Here is a 26,693-nt window from a genome sequence, read left to right on the forward strand (position 1 = left end):
CTGAGTGACATTACAATCTGATTGAGCAGCTTCCCACCTTGTGTATTGTATATAGAGAGGCACAAATGGGTCAGCATTAGGAGGGATTGCTGACTCTAGTAGTGCCATAGGGGAAGTCAGGGGTATCCCCAGGTAAGCTGGCTCTCAGATGCTGTAGGTGCCATTACCATGTGGCCTTACACTGGGAATTTAACCCAGATATATATATATGTAATTATTTATGGGGTGGGTGTGGGGTGCAGTGGCCCCTGTGTCGGTATGGGTGGGCTGCTGCAGGTCGGCACACCCTAACACTTTATTAACACTTATTATTTTTCCTATCACTTTGTATATATTATTTTAATCACACCACTTACATAGCACTTCTGTGCTTCTTATTAACCCCTATTAATTTTCACCTGTGTGCTGACCTGGGGTGGCCGACCTGTGCCGACATTGTGGGGTCCTGCGCCCCAGGCCCATACCTAGTATTAGGGACCCCCAGTGACGGAGAAGCCTTGTCGATCGGTCTGGGGGCTTAACCCTATATCTGCAGATATACGCAACTAAGATCTCCGTATTATCTGATTATTATATAGTAATATTATTCACTCGGTGTGCATTAGGGAACACAGTTTTTTTTCCTACACAGAATTACCCCTCCCCTTTTAGCACCTGAGTGACATTACAATCTGATTGAGCAGCTTCCCACCTTGTGTATTGTATATAGAGAGGCACAAATGGGTCAGCATTAGGAGGGATTGCTGACTCTAGTAGTGCCATAGGGGAAGTCAGGGGTATCCCCAGGTAAGCTGGCTCTCAGATGCTGTAGGTGCCATTACCATGTGGCCTTACACTGGGAATTTAACCCAGATATATATATATGTAATTATTTATGGGGTGGGTGTGGGGTGCAGTGGCCCCTGTGTCGGTATGGGTGGGCTGCTGCAGGTCGGCACACCCTAACACTTTATTAACACTTATTATTTTTCCTATCACTTTGTATATATTATTTTAATCACACCACTTACATAGCACTTCTGTGCTTCTTATTAACCCCTATTAATTTTCACCTGTGTGCTGACCTGGGGTGGCCGACCTGTGCCGACATTGTGGGGTCCTGCGCCCCAGGCCCATACCTAGTATTAGGGACCCCCAGTGACGGAGAAGCCTTGTCGATCGGTCTGGGGGCTTAACCCTATATCTGCAGATATACGCAACTAAGATCTCCGTATTATCTGATTATTATATAGTAATATTATTCACTCGGTGTGCATTAGGGAACACAGTTTTTTTTCCTACACAGAATTACCCCTCCCCTTTTAGCACCTGAGTGACATTACAATCTGATTGAGCAGCTTCCCACCTTGTGTACTTAAGCCAACTATTGCAGCAACATGGGCTGATGAAGCTGTTGAAGCATGGGCACAGGAGCTGGAGGCGGAGCTACCTTCTAATGCTACTGATCATGCTAGACAGTGTCTCTCATATGTCGCCACGGCTTCTCATTACCTTAAGGAGGTGGCTTCTGATGCTGAGGTGCTGGCGGCCAAGGCTGCTACTACGTCCATCTTGGCTCGGCATAATCATTGGTTGAGATCCTGGTCTGTGAACATAGATTCTAAGAAAACCCTGGAGGTGCTTTCTTTTAAGGGAGACATTCTTTTCAGAGAAGGCCTCAATAAGATTGTGGCTGACTTGGCATCTGCTAAAACAGCTTGTCTACCAAGTACGGCACCTTCGGTGCCGAAGGTTAAAAGTACTTTCTCTCAACCCTTTCGTCCTCCAGGAAAAGCAAAAGGTCAGGTGTACCCGAAGCAAGCTTGTGCTTCGAAACCTGCCAAGCCCAGACCTAAGGGGGCCTGGGCTGCCCCTCAGCCTGCTTCCAAAACAGACAAGCCGGCCACATGACGGGGTGGGCCTCCCACTGGGGGATCCCAGGGTGGAGGGCCGACTTCTAGGGTTTGCCCAGGAATGGTTGAAGACCACTTCAGATGCCTGGGTGCGGGAAGTCGTCACTCAAGGTTACACCGTATCCTTAAAAAATCGCCCCCCTCATCGATTTTTCCTGACAGATGTCCATTCGGATCTAGTGAAGGCAACAACACTTAATTTGGTGGTACAGTCCCTCCTGGACACAGGAGTGGTAGTACAGGTGCCTCTAGCTCAGAGAGCAAGGGGTATTATTCACTGCTGTTTCTAGTCCCGAAACTGAATGGGTCCTCACGGCTTATTCTCAATCTCAGGTCCTTGAACAAGTATGTGAGGGTCTCCAAGTTTCGTATAGAAACTCTACGCTCTATTGTTCTGGTCTTGGATCCTGGGGACTATACGGTCTCCCTGAACATACAGGATGCCTACCTGCATATTCCTATTGCAACGTCACATCAGCAGTATCTGAGGTTTGCAGTGGGCAACCTTCATTACCAATTTCAGGCATTACCTTTTGGTTTGACAATGGCTCCGCGAGTTTTCACCAAGGTTATGGTGATAATGATGGCTGTACTCCGACGTCAAGGGGTCAGGACCCTACTGTACCTGGACGATTTGCTGATCCTGCCGAATTCCCCAGAAATTCTCCTGCAACATCTGGATCTGACTATCCAGTTTCTGCAAGCCCACGGGTGGCTAGTCAACTGGAAGAAATCTTCCCTGGTCCCTGCTCGGAGCATGCTTCACCTGGTAGCGTTGTTGGACACTCACACCCAGAGGTTGTTCTTGTCTCAGGAGAAAATCCTGAAACTTCAGAACAGGATTCGATGCTTCCTATCTCGTCCGCGTGTGTCGATTCATTTGGCGATGCAAGTGCTAGGTGTCAGCTTTCGACATGGTGGAGTACGCTCAATTCCATTCTCTCCTTCAACAGAAGCTAATTCTGTCCAAATGGGATGGCCTGCCTCATCGGATCAGATCTCAAATGGTCTCCTTGTCTCCGGAGGTCTGACTGTCATTGAGCTGGTGGCTTCAGGACCAACGTTTGAGCAGGGGTCGTCCTTTCTGGATCCTCAACTGGGTCCTTCTGACGACGGATGCCAGTCTGAGAGGTTGGGGTGCGATGTTGGAGCAACACTACCTTCAGGGCCGAGGGATTAAGGAGGAGTCTCTCCTCCCGATGAACATTCTGGAATTGCAGGCGGTGTTCAATGCACTGAACTTGGCCCAGCATTTGATACAGAACAGACCTGTTCAAGTACAATCGGACAATGCCACCAAGGTGGCTTACATAAATCATCAAGGCGGTACTCAAAGCCGCATGGCAATGAGGGAAGTATCACAAATTCTTCATTGGGCAGAACGCCATCTACCAGCCATATCGGCAGTATTCATTCCGGGGGTCCTAAACTGGGAAGCAGACTTTCTCAGTCGTCAGGACGTACACGCTGGAGAATGGAGCCTCCATGCAGAGGTGTTTCATCTTCTCGTGGACATGTGGGGCATTCCAGATGTGGACCTGATGGCGTCTCGACACAATCACAAGGTTCCGGTCTTCGGAGTAAGGACAAGGGATCCTCAAGCAGCATTCGTGGACGCACTGGCAATTCCATGGGACTTTTGGCTGCCGTATGTGTTCCCTCAGGTGTCACTCCTACCCAGGGTAATACGGAATTTCAAGCAGGAAGGAGGAATCCTACTTCTGATCGCTCCGGCGTGGCCCAGACGGCACTGGTTCTCCGATCTATAGGGCCTCTCGCTGGTTCGTTCCCTTCTACTTCCACAAGGACCAGACCTCCTCGTTCAGGGTCCTTGTGTTTACCAGGACTTGGCCCGTCTGGCTTTGACGGCGTGGCTCTTAAAGCTTCCATCTTGAGGGCCAAGGGTTTTTCTGAGGCGGTCATTCAAACAATGTTGAAGGCCTGTAAGCCGGCTTCTGCTTGGATTTACTATACGTTCTGGAATTCTTACTTTACTTGGTGGGCGTCTCATAATCATGACGTTTTCAATTTTAGTACCGCTAAACCTTTGGCCTTCCTACAGCAGGGCCTGGACTTAGGCCTTCGTCTGGCCTCCCTCAAGGTTCACATTTCTGCCTTGTCGGTTTGATTTCAGAGAAAGATTGGTACCCTACCTGATGTTCATACTTTCACTCAGGGTGTGTTGCAGATTCAGCCTCCTTATGTGCCACCTGTGGCCCCTTGGGATTTGTCGGTAGTTCTGGAGGCCTTGCAAGAGTATCCATTTGAACCTCCTGCGTCTGTAGACCTTAATTGGCTTTCCCTTAAGGTTTTGTTTTTGCTGGCCGTTGCCAGCTATGCGCCCGAGTTATTTACCCAAGGTGGTGTCTTCCTTCCACCATAACCAGGAGATTGTGGTTCTGGCCTTTAATTCTCCTGAGTTGTCCTCCGAAGCGTGTTCTTTGGATGGGCTCTCTGTATCTATGTGAAGAGAACTTCCTCCATTAGGAAATCCGATTCTGTTTTTGTTGTATGGTTTTCACAAACGTGGTTGACCTGCTTCCAAGCAGACATTGGTCAGATTGATGAGAATGGTGATTTCACATGCCTATGTACAGGCTGGTCTTCAAGCTCCTGCTACCATCAAAGCCCATTCTACTCGGTTGGTTGGACCTTCTTGGGCGGCCTGCCATGGTGTGACCCTTGAACAATTGTGCAAGGCGGCTACGTGGTCATCGGCGAACACGTTCATAAGGTTCTATGCCTTTGATACTTCCACCTCCCAGGATGCTTCCTTTGGACGCCGGATTCTTGTGCCCGCTACAGTGTGTCCCCTCCCATAAGGAACTGCTTTAGGACATCCCCAATGTAATTCCATGTGGAGCACAGTGTACCCCGCAGCAGAAAACAAGATTTATGATAAGAATTACCGTTGTTAAATCTTTCTGCGAGGTACACTGGGCTACACAGGGCGCCCACCCTGACGCACTTAGCTTCTTTGGGTTGGTTTGGCATTAACCGCTGACACCCTCTCCTGTAGTGAGTGTGTGGTGTATGTGGCTACTAACAATTGTCGTCTCTGTTATCTGATACTGCATTGGACTGGTTAACTAAACTGAGATCCTGTGCACGTAGGTGGGGTTATAGAGGAGGTGGCGCTGTGAATCTTGGGAACAGTCAAAGCTTTGAGCCTGTTGATGCCTCGAATCAAGGTCCTACTCTACACTCCGATGTTATTCCTTGTGGAGCCTAGTGTACCTCACAGAAAGAGATTTAACAACGGTAAGTTCTTACGATAAATCTAATTTATTATACAGGGGGAGCAGCCTGTGGTGTCCTGTCATTACTACTATTATTATTATGTCCTGTTTATTATTATGATTTATTATTATTATTATACAGGATGAGCAGCCTGTGGTGTCCTGTTGTTGTTGTTGTTGTTGTTGTTGTTGTTGTTGTTGTTATGCAGGGGGAGCAGCCAGTGGTGTCCTATTATTATTATTATTATTATTATTATTATTATACAGGGGTAGCTGCCTGTGGTGTGAAGTTATTATTTTTTATACAGGAGGAGCAGCCTTTTGTGTCCTTTTATTATTCTAATAGAGAGGTAGCAGCCTGTGGTGTCCTGTCATATTTATTATTATTATTATTATACAGGAGGTGCAGTCTGTGGTGTCCTGTTATTATTAATATTATACAGGAGGAGCAGCCTGTGGTATGTTGTTGTTGTTGTTGTTTGTTATTATTATACAGGAGTAGCAGCCTGTGGTGTCCAGTTATTGTTGTTGTTGTTGTTGTTGTTATTACTCAGGGGGAGGAGCCTGTGATGTCAGCTGGTTCATGAACTTATGGGAATCACTGACCAGGGCCCTATGGCTGGAGACAAAGAGACTTACTAGTCGCTCAGTGTTACATATCTGACTATGTTACATGTCTTCTCTGTGATGTATATTAGATTGAATTTATTTCTAGGATCCCAAACTGAGGAACCAGAGTGTTTATTATATGTTACATGTTCTGTATTCTCACTGATCACTGAAGATGGACACGGACAAGATTCAGAAGATGGAGAGGATAATAAATCTCTCCCTGAAGATCATCTACCTGCTGACTGGGGAGGTGAGGGGGATCTGGGAATATCACAGTGACATCACTTATATCTATAGTTATAATATCAAGGGACATGACTGGCGAGGTGAAGGGGATCTGGGAATATCACAGTGACATCACTTATAGCTATAGTTATAATATCAAGGGACATGACTGGGGAGGTAAGGGGATCTGGGAGTGTCACTGTGACATCACTTATATCTATAGTAATAATACAGGGACATGACTGGGGAGGTGAGGGGATCTGGGAGCATCACAGTGACATCACTTGTATCTATAGTAATAATACAGGGACATGACTGAGGAAGTGAGGGGATCTGGAAGCGTCACAGTGACGTCACTTATATCTATAGTAATAATACAGGGACATGATGGGGAGGTGAGGGGATCTGGGAGTATCACAGTGACATCACTTATATCTATAGTAATAATACAGGGACATGACTGGGGAGGTGAGGGGATCTGGGAGAGTCACAGTGACATCACTTATATCTATAGTAATAATACAGGGACATGATGGGGAGGTGAGGGGATCTGGGAGCATCACAGTGACATCACTTATATCTATAGTAATAATACAGGAACATGACTTGGGAGGTGAGGGGATCTGGGAGTGTCACTGTGACATCACTTATATCTATAGTAATAATACAGGAACATGACTGGGGAGGTGAGGGGATCTGGGAGCATCACAGTGACATCACTTATATCTATAGTAATAATACAGGAACATGACTGGGGAGGTGAGTGGATCTGGGATTGTCACATTGACATCACTTATGTCTATAGTAATAATACAGGGACATGACTGGGGAGGTGAGGGGATCTGGTATTGTCTCCGTGACATCACTTATATCTATAGTAATAATACAGGAACATGACTGGGGAGGTGAGGGGATATGGGAGTGTCTCAGTGACTACACTTATATCTATAGTAATAATACAGGGACATGACTGGGGAGGTGAGGGGGATCTGGGAGCATCACAGTGACATCACTTATATATATTGTATTAATACAGGCTAATCAGGAGACCATATCCAGACAGCACCAGTGTAGCCAATCCCAGGGGAGAGCAGGGGATTTCTGGGTCCAGCTTAATGCATTCAGATGCCAGTGACACGTCTGCCGCAGCTAGTCTGCTAGCTAGTGCTCTGTGTTTCCAGATTCCTGAGTCCTGCTCTTAGAACCCGGTTCCTAACCTGTGTCCTGCATTTCCACTTCAGGATTCCTATCTGTCTGTCTCTGCACCTACAGTTTGGAAGCTAAGTCTACTCGTGTTCAGCAGCTGTTCCGTCCAGTCTCAGCCCTTGTCCAGCTGCCCGCTAATTCGTGCTGGTCAGAGTGAACCCAGTCCCGACACGGATAACGGGACACTGGTTTCAACACCCTCTCCAGTCCGGGTACAGCCCAGCACGAGTTTTAAGTGCTGCCTTCTATTATTCTTCTACTATGAGCTTCTCCAGCCTTGATTACTGCTTCACTACATGCGAAGGAACATCATCCTGCCAGCCCGCTTCCATCCAGGAGAGCCCGTTTCTCAAACCGAATCCAGTCCGGAAATATCAGAAAACTTGTGTATGTGCTGTGGGGAGTCTGGGCATCTCATAGCCTCCTGCTCACGGAGACCAGGAGACGAGGAAAAGACAGGTTAGGAGTAATTTCTCATTCTCCAAAAACTCTGACTCCAAGATCCTTGTCCTGTTGGAGTTATTATGTGAAATAATTTCTGTCCCCTCTCTTCTAGATTCCAGAGCCGGAGGGAATTTAATTCCGTCCGATATCAGTCAGAAACACCAAACACCCACTCAGCCGTTGGCACACTACATTATTCTCACGGCTGTGGATGGTAATCGGATTACCCATGGAACAGTCACCTGTCAGACCCTGCCTCCACAAATGGGACCAGTCCTGTCTTTCATCATGTCTGCTCGCTGGCCGTCCCCTTCGGAATACCAGTTATGATTTCTCAGACCCATTACCTATTCAGTACTCTGCTTATAGAGTCATTTTAAGTAAATAAAGTGCCAACGTCTTGATGCCCCAAAGGCCTTGGAACTGCCCAAACGAGTTGCTGCCAGGGAAGATACCACCGCGAGGATGCACCTACTCTTTGTACTTTCCAGAAACCAAATCCATGTCTGAATACATTCAGGAGAACCTTAGTAATGGATTTTTCGCCCTTCCACATCACCGGATGGAACAGAGTTTCTCTCTGTAAAGAAAAAGGATGGGGGCTTAAGACCTAAGACCTTGCATAGAATATAGGGGTCTAAATGAGATCACAGTTGAGAACCGCTATTCACTGCCTTTGATCACAGAACTTTTTGATAGTCAAAGCATCCTCAATTTTTACCAAACTGGACCTGAGGTGATCTTACATCTTAATCCAGATCCGCGCCAGTGATGAATGGAAGACGGCATTTATCACCACAGATGGGCACTATGAGTATTTAGTTATGCCGTTCTGCCTTAGTAATGCTCCCACTGTCTTTCAACATTTTGTTAATGAAATATTTTGCAACATGCTTTACAAGTTTGTAGTGGTCTACCAGGACGACATCATGATCTTTTCATCAGATATAGAGTTCCATCGCCAACAAGTTTGCAAGGTTCTTCAGAGACTACAATAAAATCATCTTTACTGCAAAATGGCGAAAGGTGTATTTGAAGTAACCACCATTCCATTCCTTGGTCATATAATCTCCGCCTCCGGTCTCAAAATGGATCCAGAGAAAGTTCTTGCTATCCTTAACTGGACCCAACCTACCACATTACATTCTTGGATTCGCTAACTACTACCGTAAATTCATCAAGGGTTTCCTATAGTTGTTCTCACCCGAAAAGGAGCCAATCTGTCATGATGGTCACCTGAAGCGGTATCCAGCTTTCAACTTCTCAAACATGCCTTCACTTCAGCCCTAGTGCACCAGCAACCGGATACCAGCAAACCATTTCTGCTGGAAGTGGATGCTTCCTCAGAGGCTGTAGGGGTGGTCTTCTCACAGAGGGCTGCAGATAATTTATTACATCCCTGTGGGTTTTTCTCAAGGAAATTTTTGGCAGCTGAAAAAAAAATATACAATTGGTGAACAAAAACTCTTGGCCGTGTAACTTGCTTTTGAGTAATGGCACAATCTTTTGGAAGGATATCAACACCCTGTGACAATTTATACTGACCACAAAATCTAATCTACCTGAAGAAACTCCATGGTCTCAACCCCTGGTTGGCTTGTTGGGCCATTTTCTTGTCTTTTTCGATTTCACGCTAGCATACCATCCCGGTTCCCAGAATATAAAAATTAGATGCGTTATCCCGATCCCTCTGCCCTGAGGAGAATTTGGGAGTCCACCTCCCTAGTCCAGTGCTAAGCGCAACGGTTTTTGCCACAACCACAGTTCAACCTCCTATTGGGAAGACTTTCGTAAAAAACTTCTTATCTGGTCTCATGCTTCCTGGTTTTCTGGCCATGCTGGAATCCACAAGACCCTAGAGTTTGTGCAGCGATCCTATTTGTGGCCTTCCATGATATCTGATATCACTGACTTTATTTCTTCCTGCATCAAGTGTTCTTAGCATAGATTATCCCGTCAAGCACCCATGGGTCCACTCCAGCCACTCTACGTTCCTCTCTGACCATGGACCCTTTTGTCAATGGATTTTATTATGGACTTACCTAACACCAAAGGTTTCACTACAATTTGGGTGATCGACTGCTTTTATTGAAAATGGCTCACTTCATTCCCCTCAAAGGATTACCCTCCGCTCCAGAATTAGTGCGACTCTTTATTTCTACTGTCTTCAAGTTACATGGATTGCCTACAGAAATGATATCGGTTCGAGGTGTCCAGTTTTGTAGCCAAATTTTGGAAGTTTTTTTTGTTCCGTATTTCAAATCAAACTGCATATCACCCGCAAGCTGATGTTCAGACAGAGAGAGTTAATCAGGACCTGGAAACCTTCCTTCGCATATACTTATCTTCTTCACAAGATGACTGCATAGAGCTACTCTCATGGGCAGAAATTGCTCATAATGGTGCAGATGTATTAACCTGGAAAAGGCATAAGGAAGTGATAAACCAGTGATAAATGCACCAGCCAATCAGCTCCAATATGTAAATCAACAGTTAGGAGCTGATTGGCTGGTGCGTTTATCACCTTCTTTTATCACTTCTTTATGCCTTTTCCAGGTTAATACATCTGCCCCAATAATTCTTACCACTCCTCCTCCAAAACCACTCCATTTTCCATTGGCTATGGCCTGCACCCACAAGTTACACAATCTCTTAGTTTACCCACTCGAGACCTCCCAGCAGTTGATTCTTCTGATCATCAATTTTAAAAAATTTGGAAGCAAGTACATATGGCTTTTCGCAATTCTTCTAAACGCTACAAATTTTGGGCTACCAAAAAGAGACGAGCAGTGCCCAGTCTTAAAATTGGGGATCTAGTGTGGCTGTCTACTCGGAATTTAAAGCTCCGAGTTCCGTCATTGGACCGTTTCCTGTTGAAAAAGTAATCAATCCAGTAGCCTTTAAACTCAAGCGCACTTCGTATTTACATGTTCCTAACTCATTCCATAGTTCTCTTCTGAAGCCTTTATGAATCTTCCTCATTCTCCTAGAATCCTTACTGATAGAGGAATAGAGTTTGAGGTTAAGCAAATAGTGGATTCCCGGAGGTGTTATGGTCATCTGCAATACCTCTTGGATTGGAGAGGCTATGGGCCTGAAGAACGAATTTGGGTCGACTCCACTGACATCCATGCCCCTGCTCTAGTTCGGAAGTTTCATATGCTGAATCCAGGGAATCCAAGGAGGTGTCCAGAGGCCGCTCAGAAAAGGGAGTACTGTCACGGGCAGTGAGTCACGCGGGAGCCAGGACTTACCCGTCCCTGCTCTGTGGTCAGGTTCTCTCCTGTGCTGCTGCAGAGGTTAGCAGGTGGCGGGAGCGGGCAGCCAGCGGTCAGGAGGTGGGGTGATGGGCAGCAGTGGGAAGCACTCAGTGTAGTCTACAGTCCTTCCGGCACCAGGGCGCCACCATCTTGGTTGGTCGCATTATCTGAGCTGCCAATCAGGAGGCAGTATCCAGGCAGAACCAGTGTGGCCAATCCCAGTGGAGAGCAGGGGCTTTCTGGGTCCAGCTTGATGCATTCAGATGCTAGTGTAACGTCTGCCGCAGCTAGTCTGCAAGCTTGTGCTCTATGCTCCTAGAATCCTGCTCTTAGAACCGGTTGCTATCCTGTTCCACTACAGGCATCCTGTGTCTCCACACCTCCAGTTTAGAAGCTGAGACTCCGCGTGTTCAGCAGCTGTTCCGTCCTGCCTCAGCCTTGTTCAGCTGCCTGCAAATTCATGCCGGCCAGAGTGAACCCAGCCCTGACAAGGATCACGGTACACCGGTTTCAACACCCGCTCCAGTCCGGGGACAGCCCAGCACGAGTTCTAAGTGCTACCTACTTTTATTCTTCTACTATGAGTTTCTTCAGTCTTGATTATTGCTTCACTACATGCGAAGGAACTTCATCCAGCCAGCCAACTTTCATCTAGGAGATCCCATTTCTTAAACTGAATCCAGTCCGGAAATATCAGTTCCAGCTAGTACTTTTGTGACAACAGGGACATGACTGGGGAGGTGAGGGGATCTGGGAGCATCACAGTGACATCACATATGTCTGTAGTAATAATACAGGGACATGACTGGGGATGTGAGGGGATCAAGCAGTGTGTGCAGTGATATTTGCTTTCTCCCCCAATACACAGGAGTACACATTAGTGAGGAAGACATCCGGCGAGCATGAGACAACCAGCAGTCGCACCCTTGTGTCAGGTGGACTAAGCAGGACCCAGAGCCCCATCCTGGTGCCTCCATTTTACTCGCTGATACATGAGAGAGACAATAACCAGGAGATCCTGGAACTCACCAACAAGATCTTTCAGCTGCTGACTGGAGAGGTGACTGCTGGGAATGGGACATTATACAGTAACACCAGGGGATGTGTCTGGGTGATGACTGGAGAGGTGACTGCTGGGAATTGCACATTATACAGTAACACTGGGGGATGTGTCTGGGTGATGAGTGGAGAGATGACTGCTGGGAACGGGGCTTTATACAGTAACACCAGGGGATGTGTCTGGGTGATGACTGGAGAGGTGACTGCTGGGAATGGGACATTATACAGTAACACCAGGGGATGTGTCTGGGTGATGACTGGAGAGGTGACTGCTGGGAATGGGACATTATACAGTAACACCAGGAGATGTGTCTGGGTGATGACTGGAGAGATGACTGCTGGGATTGGGACATTATACAGTAACACCAGGGGATGTGCCTGGGTGATGACTGGAGAGGTGACTGCTGGGAATGGGACATTATACAGTAACACCAGAGGATGTGTCTGGGTGATGACTGGAGAGGTGGCTGCTGGGAATGGAGCATTGTACAGTAACACCAGGGGACGTGTCTGGGTGATGACTGGAGAGGTGACTGCTGGGAATGGGACATTATACGGTAACACCAGGGGATGTGTCTGGGTGATGACTGGAGAGGTGACTGCTGGGAATGGGACATTATACAGTAACACCGGGGGATGTGTCTGGGTGATGACTGTATCACTGTGTGTGTCAGGTTCCTATAAGGTGTTAGGATGTCACTGTCTATGTCTCCATGCAGGAGGGGAAGTATATAGAGGAACACAGGGGTCTGTACAAGGACGTGATGATGGAGAATCACCGGCCCCTCACATCACTGGGTAAGAGGAGACTGTCATGTATTGTACAGGGGAAAGCAGGTATGGGGGCCCCTATATACACACATCACCTGATAATCACATATATACACTGTACTCAGTCACTGTGTGTCTCCTACAGATGGGCCCAGTAACAGAGATACCCCAGAGAGATGTCCCCATCCTCTGTATTCCCAGGATAGTACAGAGGAGAATCACAGGATCCCACAGGAGGAACAGGTAGGTGGGATTTAGGGTCTCACCCATATACCAAAGTGACTGTCACTATATGATCTGTAGAGCAGATGTGTGTGTCTTATACATGGAAATTATTCAGTTTACTCTTATTTAATTCAGACTTTTATTATTTTATTCGTTATTTAGAGTGAAGATGTAATGGATATTAAGGTAGAAGTTATAGAGGGAGAAGAAGAGACGTATGTGACTGATATAAAGGCAGAAGATATAGAGGGAGAAGAAGAGATGTATGTAACTGATATAAAGACAGAAGATATAGAGGGAAAAAAAGAGATGCACGTGACTGAAAGGAAGGTAGAAGATACAAAGATTGAAGAGACGTATGTGACTGATATAAAGGCAGAAGATACAGAGGGAGAAGAAGAAACGTATGTGACTGATATGAAGGTAGAAGATACAGAGGGAGAAGAAGAGACGTATGTGACTGATATAAAGGCAGAAGATATAGAGGGAGAAGAAGAGACGTATGTGACTGATATAAAGGCAGAAGATATAGAGGGAGAAGAAGAGACGTATGTGACTGATATAAAGGCAGAAGATATAGAGGGAGAAGAAGAGACGTATGTGACTGATATAAAGGCAGAAGATATAGAGGGAGAAGAAGAGACGTATGTGAGGAGTGATCAGCAGTGTAAGGAGGAGGAAATCCCTACAGATATCTGCACAGGTGAGTAATAGTAGATGCTCTGGGGTAATTAGCTTGGTAGAGGGGTGTATTGGTGCAGTGTCTAGGTGCTTAATCAGTATCCAAACACGGCTTCTTGCAGGTATATCCCAATCTTCAGCCTGGCTTGGCTTCCCTGCCTACACACATTTAAGGCTCACTGGTCTGGCTTCTTCTCAGGAACAGAAGTTCAGTCACAGGGTTTGGTGGTCTTCCCTGTCTCCTGTAGTTTTAGACACTGACCTCCTGTCTCCCAGTGGCTTCCTAGCTCACTGAGCTCTTTGACTGCCACCGCAGCCTGACTGGCTTTCTTAACCCCACTTCAGGACAGGATTTGATGCTTCCTATCTCGTCCGCAAGTGTCCATACATTCGGCGATGCAAGTGCTAGGTCTCATGGTGTCGGCTTTCGACATGGTGGAGTACGCTCAATTCCATTCTCGCCCTCTGCAGAAGTGAATTCTGTCCAAGTGGGACGCCCTGCCTCACCGGATCAGATCTCGCATGATCTCCTTGTCTCCAGTGGTCTGCCTATCACTGAGCTGGTGGCTGCAGGACCATCGATTGAGCAGGGGCCATCCCTTCTGGATATCCAACTGGGTCCTGCTGACGAAGGATGCCAGTCTGAGAGGTTGGGGCACAGTGTTGGAATAACACTCCCTTCAGGGTCGGTGGACCGAGGAGGAGTCTCTACTCCCAATAAACATTCTGGAACTGCGAGCAGTGTTTAATGCATTGACAATTGCTCCGCATCTGATACAGAACAGACCTGTTTAAGTACAATCGGACAACGCCACCACGGTGGCGTACATCAATCATCAAGGCGGCACTCGAAGCCGCATGGCAATGAGGGAAGTATCAACGAGTCTACGGTGGGCAGAACGCCATCTGCCGGCCATATCGCAGTGTTCATTCCGGGGGTCCTGAACTGGGAAGTGGACTTTCTCAGTCAGGACGTACACGCCGGAGAATGGAGCCTCCATCCAGAAGTGTTTCAACTTCTTGTGGACAAGTGGGGCCTTCCAGATGTGGACTTGATGGCGTCTCGACACAATCACAAGGTTCCGGTCTTTGGAGCAAGGACAATGGATCCTCAAGCAGCATTCGTGGATGCTCTGTCAGTCCCATGGAACTTTTGGCTGCCGTATGTGTTCCCTCTGGTGTCATTACTGCCCAGAGTAATACGGAAGTTCAAGCAAGAAGGAGGAAACCTATTTCTTCTCATCGCTCCAGGGTGGCCCAGGCGGCACTGGTTCTCTGATCTACAGGGCCTCTCGTTGGATCGTCCCCTTCTACTTCCACAACGACCAGATCTCCTCTTTCAGGGCCCTTGTGTTTACCAGGACTTGGCCCATCTGGCTCTTGAAGCTTCCGTCCTGAGGGCCGAGGGTTTTTCTGATGCGGTCGTTCAAACTATGTTGAAGGCCCGTAAGCCGGCTTCTGCACGGATCTACCATAGGGTCTGGAATGTTTACTTTACTTGGTGTGCATCTCATAATCATGACGTTTTCAAGTTTAGTATGGCCAAACTATTGGCCTTCCTACAACAGGGCCTGGACTTAGGCCTGCATCTGGCCTCCCTCAAGGGTGGTCATTCCGAGTTGTTCGCTCGGTATTTTTTTTCGCATTGCATCGATTTGCCGCTTATTGCGCATGCGCAATGTTCGCACTGCGACTGCGCCAAGTAAATTTGCTATGCAGTTAGGAATATTACTCACGGCATTACAAGGTTTTTTCTTCGTTCTGGTGATCGTAATGTGATTGACAGGAAGTGCGTGTTTCTGGGCGGAAACTGGTCGTTTTATGGGCGTGTGTGAAAAAACGCTACCGTTTCTGGGAAAAACGTGGGAGTGGCTGGAGAAACGGAGGAGTGTCTGGGCGAACGCTGGGTGTGTTTGTGACGTCAAACCAGGAACGACAAGCACTGAACTGATCGTACTGGCAGAGTAAGTCTCGAGCTACTCAGAAACTGCACAGAGAAGTCTTTTCGCAATATTGCGAATCTTTTGTTCGCAATTTTGAGAAGCTAAGATTCACTCCCAGTAGGCGGTGGCTTAGCGTGTGCAAAGCTGCTAAAAGCAGCTTGCGAGCGAACAGCTCGGAATGAGGGCCAAGGTTCACATCTCTGCCTTGTCGGTTTGGTTTCATAGAAAGATTGTTGCCCTACCTTATGTTCATACATTCCCTTGGACATGTTGCGGATTCAGCCTCCTTATGTGCCACCTGTGGCCCCTTGGGATCTGTCCGTGGTTTTAGAGGCCTTGCAAGAGTCTCCATTTGAACCTCTTGCCTCTACTCACCTTAAGTGGCTTTCCCTTAAGGTGCAATTTTTGCTGGCTATTGCTTCAGCTAGAAGGGTCTCGAACTTGGGTGCCTTATCCTGTAAGTCTCCCCATTTGATTTTTCACCATGACCGTGTGGTTCTTAGAACGCGGCCGGGTTATTTACCTAAGAGGGTGTCTTCCTTCCACCTTAACAAGGAGATTGTGGTTCCGGCCTTTAATTCTCCTGAGTTGTCTGCCAAAGAGCGGTCTTTGGATATAGTATGGGCTCTCCGTATCTATGTGAAGAGAACATCCTCCATTAGGAAATCCGATTCTCTTTTCGTACTGTTTGGTTTTCACAAACGTGGCTGGCCTGCTTCCAAGCAGATACTGGCCAGTTGGATTAGAATGGTGATTGCACATGCTTATGTACAGGCTGGTCGTCCAGTTCCTGCTATCATCAAAGCCCATTCTACTCAGTCAGATGGACCTTCTTGGGCAGCCCACCGTGGTGTGATCCTTGAACAATTGTGCAAGGTGGCTACGTGGTCCTCAGGGAACACGTTCATTAGGTTCTATGCCTTTGATACTTCCGCCTCCCAGGATGCTTCCTTTGGATGCCGGGCTCTTGTACCCGCTACAGTGCGTCCCCTCCCATAAAAAAACTGCTTTAGGACATCCCCGATGTTAATCCTTGTGGAGCCCAGTGTACCCTGCAGTAGAAAATGAGATTTATGGTAAGAACTTACCTTTGTTAAATCTCTTTCTTTCTGCGAGGTACACTGGCCTCCACAAGGCGCCCACCCTGTCGCACTTAGCTTCTTTGGGTTGGTGTGGAATTAGCCACAAACGCCCTCTCCTGTGGTGAGTGTGTGGTGTAATTGGCTACGAGCGATTGTCGTCTCTTGTACCTGCTACTGCATTGGGCTGGTTAACGAAACTGAGCTCCTGTGCACGGAGGCGGGGTTATAGAGGAGGCGGCGCTGTGCATCTTGGGAAGAATCAAAGCTTTGAGCCTGTTGGTGCCTCGGATCAAGATCCTACTCTACACCCCGATGTTAATCCTTGTGGAGCCCAGTGTACTGCGCAGAAAGAGATTTAACAACGGTAAATTCTTACCATAAATCACGTTTTTATAGTATAACATAAACTTCAGATCAAACTTGAATTTTATCAGTGTGTCCTCCTTTGGCTTCTGTCACTGTTTCACATAATTTGGGCATTCGAGACACCAGCTTATCTACAAATTGGTAACTTCTGCCTTTCCAGGCCTCGTTCAGACATTCCCATAATATTTTTGCATTTTTTTGGACCCATTTTATGAACTTTTCTCAATAGGATTGAGACCAGGTGACTGAGGAGACAGTGGATACTGTACTTCAGGCCCCCCTCTGTTAGGGGATCCCCTGGCCAGAGCACACTGACATCACTAGCTCTCCCAGGCTAAAAACCGGCAGTTCTGCGCATGCGTATGGACTGCAGGGAGCACGCGCTATGTATTTTCACACTAAACTATGCAATTTTACAAAGGGCTGAGCGACACTTTTCAGTCGCTCTGCTGATCGGTGAGTGATTGACAGGAAGTGGGTGTTTCTGGGTGGTAACTGAGCGTTTTCCGGGAGTGTGCTAAAAAATGCAGGCGTGCTAGACGAAAACGCAGGAGTGGCTGGGGAAACGGGGGAGTGGCTGGCCGAACGCAGGGCGTGTTTGTGACGTCAAACCAGGAACCAAACAGTCTGCAGTGATCGCAATCTAGGAGTAGGTCTGGAGCTACTCAGAAACTGCAGGGAATTATTTAATAGCAATTCTGCTAATCTTTCGTTCGCAATTCTGCTAAGCTGAGATACACTCCCAGTAGGCAGCGGCTTAGCGTGTGCAATGCTGCTAAAAGCAGCTAGCGAGCGAACAACTCGGAATGAGAGCCAATATGCAGTATAGGCAGAGACACAGGAGTGTGAGGTTTCATGAGCTACAGGAGGCGGTTGATACACATGTAAAATATAGACAGTCAAAAGCCCAACAGGGTCAAAAGGTCGACACGTTTTCTTCATGCTTTTACAACTTTTTATTTTTATTTACTGTGTCACAAACTATTACCTTAGAGCTTAGCAAAGCGTAGCGTAGCATTCCACCGAGCCTGAAGTGTGGCGAGTGGAGCGGAGCATTCCACCGAGCCTGAAGTGTGGCGAGTGGAGCGGAGCATTCCACCGAGCCTGAAGTGTGGCGAGCGGAGCGGAGCATTCAGCCGAGCCTGAAGTGTGGCGAGTAGAGAGTTGCGTGCCAACGAGCCTGAAGTGTGGCGAGCAGAGCGTAGCATGCCAGAGAGGCTGAAGTGTGGTGAGCGTAGCGTAGCATGCCACTGAGCCTGAAGTGTGGTGAGCGGAGCGTAGCATGCCACCGAACCTTAAATGTGGCGAGCGGAGCGTGCCACAGAGCCTAAAGTGTGGTGAGCGTAGCGTAGTATGCCATCAAGCCTGAAGTGTGGCGAGCAAAGCAAAGGGTAGCATGCCACCGACCCTGAAGTGTGACGAGTGAAGCGGAGGGCAGCATGCCACCGAGCCTGAAGTGTGGTGAGCGTAGCGTAGCATGCCACTGAGCCTGAAGTGTGGTGAGCGGAGCGTAGCATGCCACCGAATCTCAAATGTGGCGAGCGGAGCGTGCCACAGAGCCTGAAGTGTGGTGAGCGTAGCGTAGTATGCCATCAAGCCTGAAGTGTGGCGAACAAAGCAAAGGGTAGCATGCCACCGACCCTGAAGTGTGACGAGTGAAGCGGAGGGCAGCATGCCACCGAGCCTGAAGTGTGGCAAGCAGAGAGTTGCGTGCCACCGAGCCTGAAGTGTGGCGAGCAAAGTGGAATGTAGTGTGCCACGAGCCTGAAGTGTGGTGAGCGGAGCGTAGCATGCCACCAAGTATGAAGTGTGGCGAGCGGAGCAAAGCATGCCACAGAGCCTGAAGTGTGGCGCGCAGAGTGGAATGTAGTGTGCCACGAGCCTGAAGTGTGGTGAGCGGAGCATAGCATGCCACCGAGCCTGAAGTGTGAGCAAAGCATAGCATGCCACCGAGCCTGAAGTGTGAGCGGAGCATAGCGTGCCACCGCGCCTCAAGTGTGGCGAGCAGAGCGTAGCATGCCACCGAGCCTGAAGTGTGGCGAGCAAAGCAGAGAGTAGTATGCCACCAAGCCTGAATTGTGGCGAGCGTTGCAAAGGGTAGCATGCCACTGAGCCTGAAGTGTGACGAGCGTAGCGGAGGGTAGCATGCCACCGAGCCTGAAGTGTGGCAAGCGGAAAGTTGCATGCCACCGAGCCTGAAGTGTGGCGAGCGAAGCATGCCACCGAGCCTGAAGTGTGGCGTGCAAAGTGGAATGTAGTGTGCCACGACCCTTGAGTGTGGCAAGCGGAGCGTTGCGTGCCACCAATCCTGAAGTGTGGCGAGTGGAGCGTAGCATACCACAGAGCCTGAAGTGTGGCGAGCGAAGTGGAGAGTAGCATTCCACCGAACCTGAAATGTGGTGAGCGGAGCGGAGCATGCCACAGAGCCTGAAGTGTTGTGGACGGAGCGTAGCATGCCATCAAGCCTGAAGTGTGGCGAGCAAAGCGGAGAGTAGTATGCCACGAGCCTGAAGTGTGGCGAGCGAAGTGGAGAGTAGCATGCCACCGAACCTGAAATGTGGTGAGCGGAGTGTAGCATGCCACCGAGCCTGAAGCGTGGCAAGTGAAGGGTAGCATGCCACCGAGCCAGAAGTGTGGCGAGCAATGGGTAGAGTGCCACCGCGCCTGAAGTGTGGCGAGCAGAGCGTGCCCCCGCGCCTGAAGTGTGGCGAGCGTAGCATGCCACTGAGCCTGAAGTGTGCGAGTATAGCGGAGCGAAGCATGCCACTGAGCCTGAAGTGTGGCGAGCGGAGCGTAGCATGCCACAGAGCCTGAAGTGTGGCGAGTGTAGCGTGCCACTGAGCCTGAAGGGAGCATGAAGTGTGGTAAGTGAAGCGGCGTGTGCCACTGAGCCTGAAGCGTGGTGAGCGGAGCGTAGTGCGCCACCGAGCCTGAATTATTTCATTGTATTTCATAAGAGAACTGAGCCCTTTCAGTGCAAAATGAATCCTAAAGTTGTCTAGCAGCAACATAGGCCTGTGGATTAGTAGGTGAATCATGCAGTAGCAGGATATCGTAGGTTTTTGTTAAGGCCTGACTAAGATCATGTAACGGACTAGTGAGTGACTTACGTTTCCTGTAGACATACTCCATAATCTGTCCACAAATTACCGGCTTCGAAGCCAACCAAAATAAATTAATATCACCTAAACACAGCCTACAAATGAAATCTACCAGTAACCTGAATTTTTGTCGTGATGGAGACAATCCAGAAAGGACATATAAATTCAGTCCGCATCCTCCATCCTAGAGGAGTGTGCAGAGGCGAACAAGTTCAAAGTTTTTTGCCACATGAGTCAAAGAAGTAAGATTTTCCATTGTGAGAGAGCCGCAGTTTGGCCGGATAAAGCAGTGCAAAATGGTGACCCATCTCGAAAAGGCGTTTACACATTTGCGATCTCGTGGTACAGGAGATCAGTGCATTTTCTGTAAGCGTCCAACAGCCGGACCTTATCAGCATAATTGAGCATCTCTAGTGGATTGGCGATCCGGGCCGATGCAGTGCCCACGTTCTATCAAGATACACACCCAAGTTAAACTCAAGAGGTGTTGCAAACTACACCACAAGTGGTATAGGTATACAATGAGAGAAGATCCAGTGTGTGTATATAGCAAAAAATAATAATATTAATAATTATTAAAATATGGAAAATAAAGAAAAATCAGACAGCAGTCTGCTCCAGACAGATAGAGTCCCAGTGTGGAGGCACAGGGGTGGGAGGGTGAGGAGTAAAACAGCGGACCCTAGAACTCACCACTGTAAGGCTGGCAGTGAATGCAACCTTGATGAAAAAGCTGGAAATGTCAGGGAGGACCACAGTCATGGACCAGCCTGTAACCGCTGCCAGCCAGGAACAATTGCAGCAGCAGTGAGTTCACAAGATGGCCGCCGGGAGAAGGCTGCAGTGTAGAAGGGTCCCCGCAGCTTCATGGGCGGGTGCCGCAGAGCTGGATGTCAGGAACAGGAGATCGGGCAGCCAAAGCAGTCTCCTAAGAGTGGGGAGACCAGCGGTGGAGCTGCGGGCACGGATGGAACAGGGGACTCCGTTCCACCACCCTAGAATTCTGCGGCGGGTCTCTGGCAAATGTGAGGTCCCAGCTTCAGGAGGGGTGGCAGGCTACAACCCACAGAGATGCTGACAGCATCTCCCGGCTCCACAACCCACACACCTCGGTCTCCGGTCACTACAGCGGACAGGTGCAGCAGTTAGGGAAGTCCAGGCAGGCTAATCAGATAGCAATAGCTAAAAAATAGCAGAAGTCGGGCAGGAGTAGTTCCAAGGCATGTCTATTCCCTTAGCCCGCTAGGCCACGCCCCATTTTATATATTTTTACAGATTCTCCCCTGAAGAAATCCTGTGCAAAGGACGAAACGCGTAGGGTATTAGGTGATTGAACCCATACTATCTACATAAAGAACTCCCACCACTGAGCTCACAACATAGGGTGGTTGGTAGTAACCTATCACATCTGTTCCTATGTAGCGTTGGTTCAATTTTAAACACTTTTTTATGATGTAATATTGAACTTTTATATGTTATATTTATGTTGAAGGTCATAAATAAACCTCCAGGTGTTCTAATATAAGGCCTTGTGTATTAAACCTTGTACGGACTTAATTATGGTCAACCATGGTGGTCATTCCGAGTTGTTCGCTCTGTATTTTTCTTCGCATCGCAGCGATTTTCCGCTTACTGTGCATGCGCAATGTCCGCACTGCGACTGCGCCAAGTAAATTTGCTATGCAGTTAGGTATTTTACTCACGGTTTTTTCATCGTTCTGCTGATCGTAATGTGATTGACAGGAAGTGGGTGTTTCTGGGCGGAAACTGTCCGTTTTATGGGTGTGTGCGAAAAAACGCTACCGTTTCCAGAAAAAACATGGGAGTGGCTGGAGAAACAGGGAAGTGTCTGGGCGAACGCTGGGTGTGTTTGTGACGTCAAACCAGGAACTAAACGGACTGAACTGATCGCAGAAGCCGAGTAAGTCTGGAGCTACTCAGAAACTGCTAAGAAGTGTCTATTCGCAATTTTGAGAATCGTTCGGTCGCAATTTTGATAAGCTAAGATACACTCCCAGTAGGCGGTGCCTTACCGTGTGCAATGCTGCTAAAAGCAGCTTGCGAGCGAACAACTCGGAATGAGGGCCCATGTTTGAAGTCACAGCACCCTCTGGTTCTTCTATTCCTACATTTCTTTGTTCCACCAACAAGGGTTCTACTGTGAGGTGCTGCTTATACACATCCTGATTAATGGTCCACAGTGGTGGAACCCTGAATCCCACATGTGTTCCTATGGGTTCAAATTCCTCACCTCATGATGCCAGCCTCTGATGAATGCTGCTTCAGCCATAATCTAGTGGGCACAGATTGTCCTGATGAATGACCCACTTCCATATGAGTGACTGTACTATCATATTACATTCACAGTTGTATAAATCAGGATTTTCTGTCTTCACTATAAGTTATATGGCAACAGACTGCAGAGATATGTGCCTACATATAGTAATTCAGTTGCAGAAGACACCATGTAAGGTGGGGTTGTGGTGGCAGGTACTGGGAATGGAATGTCTCGGGTTTTCTGGCATGTGAGTGTATATTTTGAGGATACCGGCTGTTAGACTCTTGGTCCATAGGTTTTCCCAGATCCCTTGGGCTCGGTGATCACACAGGTAAGGAGGAGAGTATGTTGAACCATTACTTTCATTGCATAGTAAAAACCATTAAATATCACTACTGCAACTAGTAAATCAACATCTATATTAACAGTGTGGAGAATTTATCAACATGCCTCACCCAGGGGCATTGTCCCGATGGCACTGTATACAGCTGACTGTATACAGCTGCTTTAATGTATATCCACCTGCCTGCTGGTTCTTTCAGGTACTCACTAGGTCTTACTCCTGGGGTACACCAGGTTTACCCACCGCTGTGGATGCTCCAGTCCTCCCCCATCCAGGTTCTCCCAACATTTCTCCAGAACTGGGAGAGTCAACCTCTCGCCTCCAGTCCACTGCACAGAATGACTCAACCTCTATTCCTCTCCCCACTGCTGCCTGGGGTATGTGGAGCATGGCTATTGGTCGGGGGTGATGTAATTGACGTAGGATGAGTGGGTCAGCCTTGAACACCACGGCCGTGGATTGCTGATGTGTACTTCCAGGGAAAGTTCTTTCTCCCACCCTGGTGTCTGCTGGGAATAAGCCTGACGCGGGCACCATTTAAGAATCTGCTATGCTCCTGGCTAATTCTACCGAAGCAAACAAAAGAATCGACCCTGTGGATACTGTAACAGAAGAACTGCAATAATTAGGAGACGGGCTGGTGTGTAGGTTGCAGTCCACAGTCCACGTGCTGGATTGTCACATAAATATACGTTATGGTAAGAACTTACTGTTGATGTCCACAGGTTTCCACAGGGATCCCACCCTGACGCACCTGATTTGAGAATCTTTATACTAATTACCATAACGTATATTTGGGTCCACAGGTTATCCCCAGGATAACATTGGGATTTCCCACAGCAAATTTGGGATTGGACAGGAGAACCTTTTGCCCAAATTCAGCGTCATGAGAGGCAAAGGTATCCAAGGCATAATGTCTAATAAATGTGTTAATGGAAGACCATGTGGCTGCCTTACATATCTGTTCTGCTGAAGCATCATGTTGTGCTGCCCAGGAAGGACCTACCTTACGTGTAGAGTGAGCAGAGACATTAGCCGGAACAGGGAGATCAGCACAAGAGTTTGCTTCTGAAATAGTCATTCGAAGCCATCTTGCTAGCATCTGTTTAGTAGCAGGCCATCCCCTCTTATAAAATCTGTAGAGAATGAAGAGAGAATCTGTCTTTCTGATGGCACTGGTACAATCTACGTAGATTCTTAATGGCCAGACTACGTCCAGCGACTCTTCTCCCGCAGACAGTCCCGCTACCTGAAAAGCCGGGACCACAATTTCTTCATTAAGGTGAAACTTAGAGATCACCTTTGGAAGATAACCAGATTTAGTTCTGAGAACGGCTTTATCTGGATAAAAAAATCAGAAAAGGAGACTTACACAACAGCGCTCCTAAATCTGATACTCTTCTAGCTGATGCCATAGTTAGAAGAAAGAGTACGTTAGCTGTCAACCATTTAAGATCCACTTTCTTAAGTGGTTCAAACGGAGTCCCCTGAAGGGCTTTGAGAACCAGACTTAAATCCCAAGGTACTGCAGGAGGAACAAAAGGTGGTTGAATGTGCAGCATTCCCTGGAAAAAAGTACGCACATCCTGTAAAGTAGCAATTTTCTTTTGAAACCATACAGTTAATGCTGAAACTTGAACTCTCAAGGAAGCCACCTTCAAACCCTTATCCATTCCTGCCTGACGGAAATCTAAGATACTGGATACTCTGAAAGATTTCGGGTCCATATTTCTTTCACCGCACCAATGAATATAGGCTTGCCATATTTGGTGATAAATGCGAGCAGAGGAAGGTTTCCTTGCTCTAAGCATTGTTTGAATTACCTGTTGTGAAACGCCTCTAGGTCTTAGGATAGAGGTTTCAACAGCCATGCCGTCAAAGACAGCCAATCCAGATGCTTGTGACAACAAGGACCCTGCATCAGTAGATCTGGACGTTGAGGGAGCAGAATTGGAGCATCCATCGTCATCCTCTGCAGATCTATGTACCAATGCCTCCTTGGCCAAGCCGGAGCTATTAGAATCATGGTACCTTTTGTTTGCTTTATTTTCCTCACCACCCTTGGTAGCAGGGAGATTGTAGGAAACAGATATGCCAGATGAAATTCCCATTTCACTGATAGTGCGTCCACTAGGGTCGCTCTGGGGTCCGTATACCGGAACTTTGTGATTCAGATGGGACGCCATAAGATTTATCTCTGGCAACCCCCACTTGTCTACTAGAGTCTGAAAGACCTCCGGGTGTAGAGCCCATTCAGTTTCCTGAATGGTGTGTCGACTGAGAAAGTCCGCTTCCCAGTTTAGGACTCCTGGAACGAACACTGCGGATAATGCTGGAAGATGGAGTTCTGCCTACTTTAGTATGCGACTTACCTCCTCCATTGCTCCTTGGCTGTGAGTTCCTCCCTGATGGTTGAGGTACGCTACTGCCATTGCATTGTCCGAGCGGATCTGGACTGGTTTTCCTTGCAGAATGTCCTTTGCCTGAATCAGTGCCCTGTATATGGCTCGTAGTTCCAACAAATTTATTGGCAGGCAACTTTTTCTTTTTTGGTCCATTGTCCCTGAAATCACAAGTTTCCGTACACTGATCCCCAGCCCTGAAGACTGGCATCCGTTGTTAGGATCTCCCAATCTGATATCCAAAAGGGTCTCCCTTTGTCTAGATGGGATGTCTGTAGCCACCAGGCTAATGACCTTTTTACCCTTACCGAAAGTACCATCATTTGTTTCTTTATTGTCTGATGTACTCCATTCCATCTGGTTAGAATCAGATGTTGTAAAGGTCTCGAGTGGAATTGTGCATATTCCACCATGTCGACACCATCAACCCCATCACTCGCATAGCCGAGTGAACTGATATTGTTTGACTGTGCAACAATTCCTGAGTCATCAACTGCATCTTGGATATGTTTCCCACAGGTAGAATTATCCTCTGCAGACCTGAATCCAAAACAGCCCCTAAGTGAATCATCCGTTGTGACTGAATTAAAGACTACTTTGCCCAATTTATGAGCCATCCATGTTTTTGTAGACGAGTTATTGTCTGTTGGAGATGGCTCAAAAGCATTTCCTGGGACAGTGCCAGGATTAAAAGATCGTTGAGGTATGGAAATATTCTTATCCCCTGTTTGCGGAGATAAGCTGCCATAAACCACCATGATCTTGGTAAATACTCTGGGGGCTGTAGCCAACCCAAAGGGTAAGGCTTGGAACTGAAAATGTTGCTGGAGGATAGCGAACCTGAGATAACACTGATGGCACAATGCTATTGGCACATACAGGTAAGCATCCTGTATATCCAGAGATACCATGTAATCCCCTGGTTCCATGGCTAAAATTATGGAACGTAAGGTCTCCATGTGGAAGCATGGTACCCAAATGTATTTGTTCAACATTTTGAGATTGAGAATGGGTCGAAACGACCCATTTGATTTCTGGACCAAGCATAGGTTGGAGTAAAACCCCTTGCCCCGTTGTTCCGGAGGTACCAGGACGATTACTCCTGACTGAAGCAATTTGTGAACTGCTTCTTGCAGTGCCCTGGCCCTCGTCTCTATGTGAGATTGGCTGGTACAAAAAAACCTTAGAGGAGGCTGTTTTTTGAATGGGAAAACATAACCCGAGATACCACTTCTTGCACCCAAGTGTCTGTTGTCGACTGTTGCCATATGTGTGCAAACTGAAGAAGATGGCCCCCCTACCTTGGAGTCCCCCAAGTGGAGGCCCGCACCCTCAGGCTGATGGTTTCTGTTCTGGTTTGGAAGCTGGCCCTCCAGTGGCCCACTGCTTCCTCGTTTTACCAGACTTATTGTACTGGATTTGGTTAGGTTCATTCTTACCTTTTTGTTTTAGCATGCCACCGAAATGGCCTACAACATGAACCCCTAGGTTTAGGAGTATAACTGGCAAGAAATTTAACCTTCTTGGATTCAGATTTGTGACTCCAGAATTTCTGTCAATTCCT

At 47.7% G+C, this 26,693-nt stretch overlaps 2 protein-coding genes across 2 annotated transcripts in view; one reads left to right on the forward strand and one right to left on the reverse strand.

Moving 5' to 3' along the window:
- Window positions 1–26,693, reverse strand: part of LOC135056555 (uncharacterized) — a 637,874-nt gene that overhangs the window by 397,162 nt on the left and 214,019 nt on the right. The gene's annotated exons all lie outside the window — the stretch shown is intronic.
- The window catches only part of LOC135057891 (uncharacterized), a 124,357-nt gene that overhangs the window by 5,573 nt on the left and 92,091 nt on the right, over window positions 1–26,693 (forward strand). Inside the window, exons 2-6 of the mRNA XM_063963609.1 lie at window positions 5,847–5,993; window positions 11,747–11,938; window positions 12,657–12,735; window positions 12,854–12,951; window positions 13,096–13,636. Coding sequence (XP_063819679.1) covers window positions 5,916–5,993; window positions 11,747–11,938; window positions 12,657–12,735; window positions 12,854–12,951; window positions 13,096–13,636 — 988 coding nt within the window. The 5' untranslated portion in view covers window positions 5,847–5,915. The remainder of the gene's footprint in view (window positions 1–5,846; window positions 5,994–11,746; window positions 11,939–12,656; window positions 12,736–12,853; window positions 12,952–13,095; window positions 13,637–26,693) is intronic.

The sequence above is a fragment of the Pseudophryne corroboree genome, chromosome 3 (genome assembly GCF_028390025.1).
Source record: "Pseudophryne corroboree isolate aPseCor3 chromosome 3, aPseCor3.hap2, whole genome shotgun sequence".
Classification (NCBI taxonomy): Eukaryota; Metazoa; Chordata; class Amphibia; order Anura; family Myobatrachidae; genus Pseudophryne; species Pseudophryne corroboree.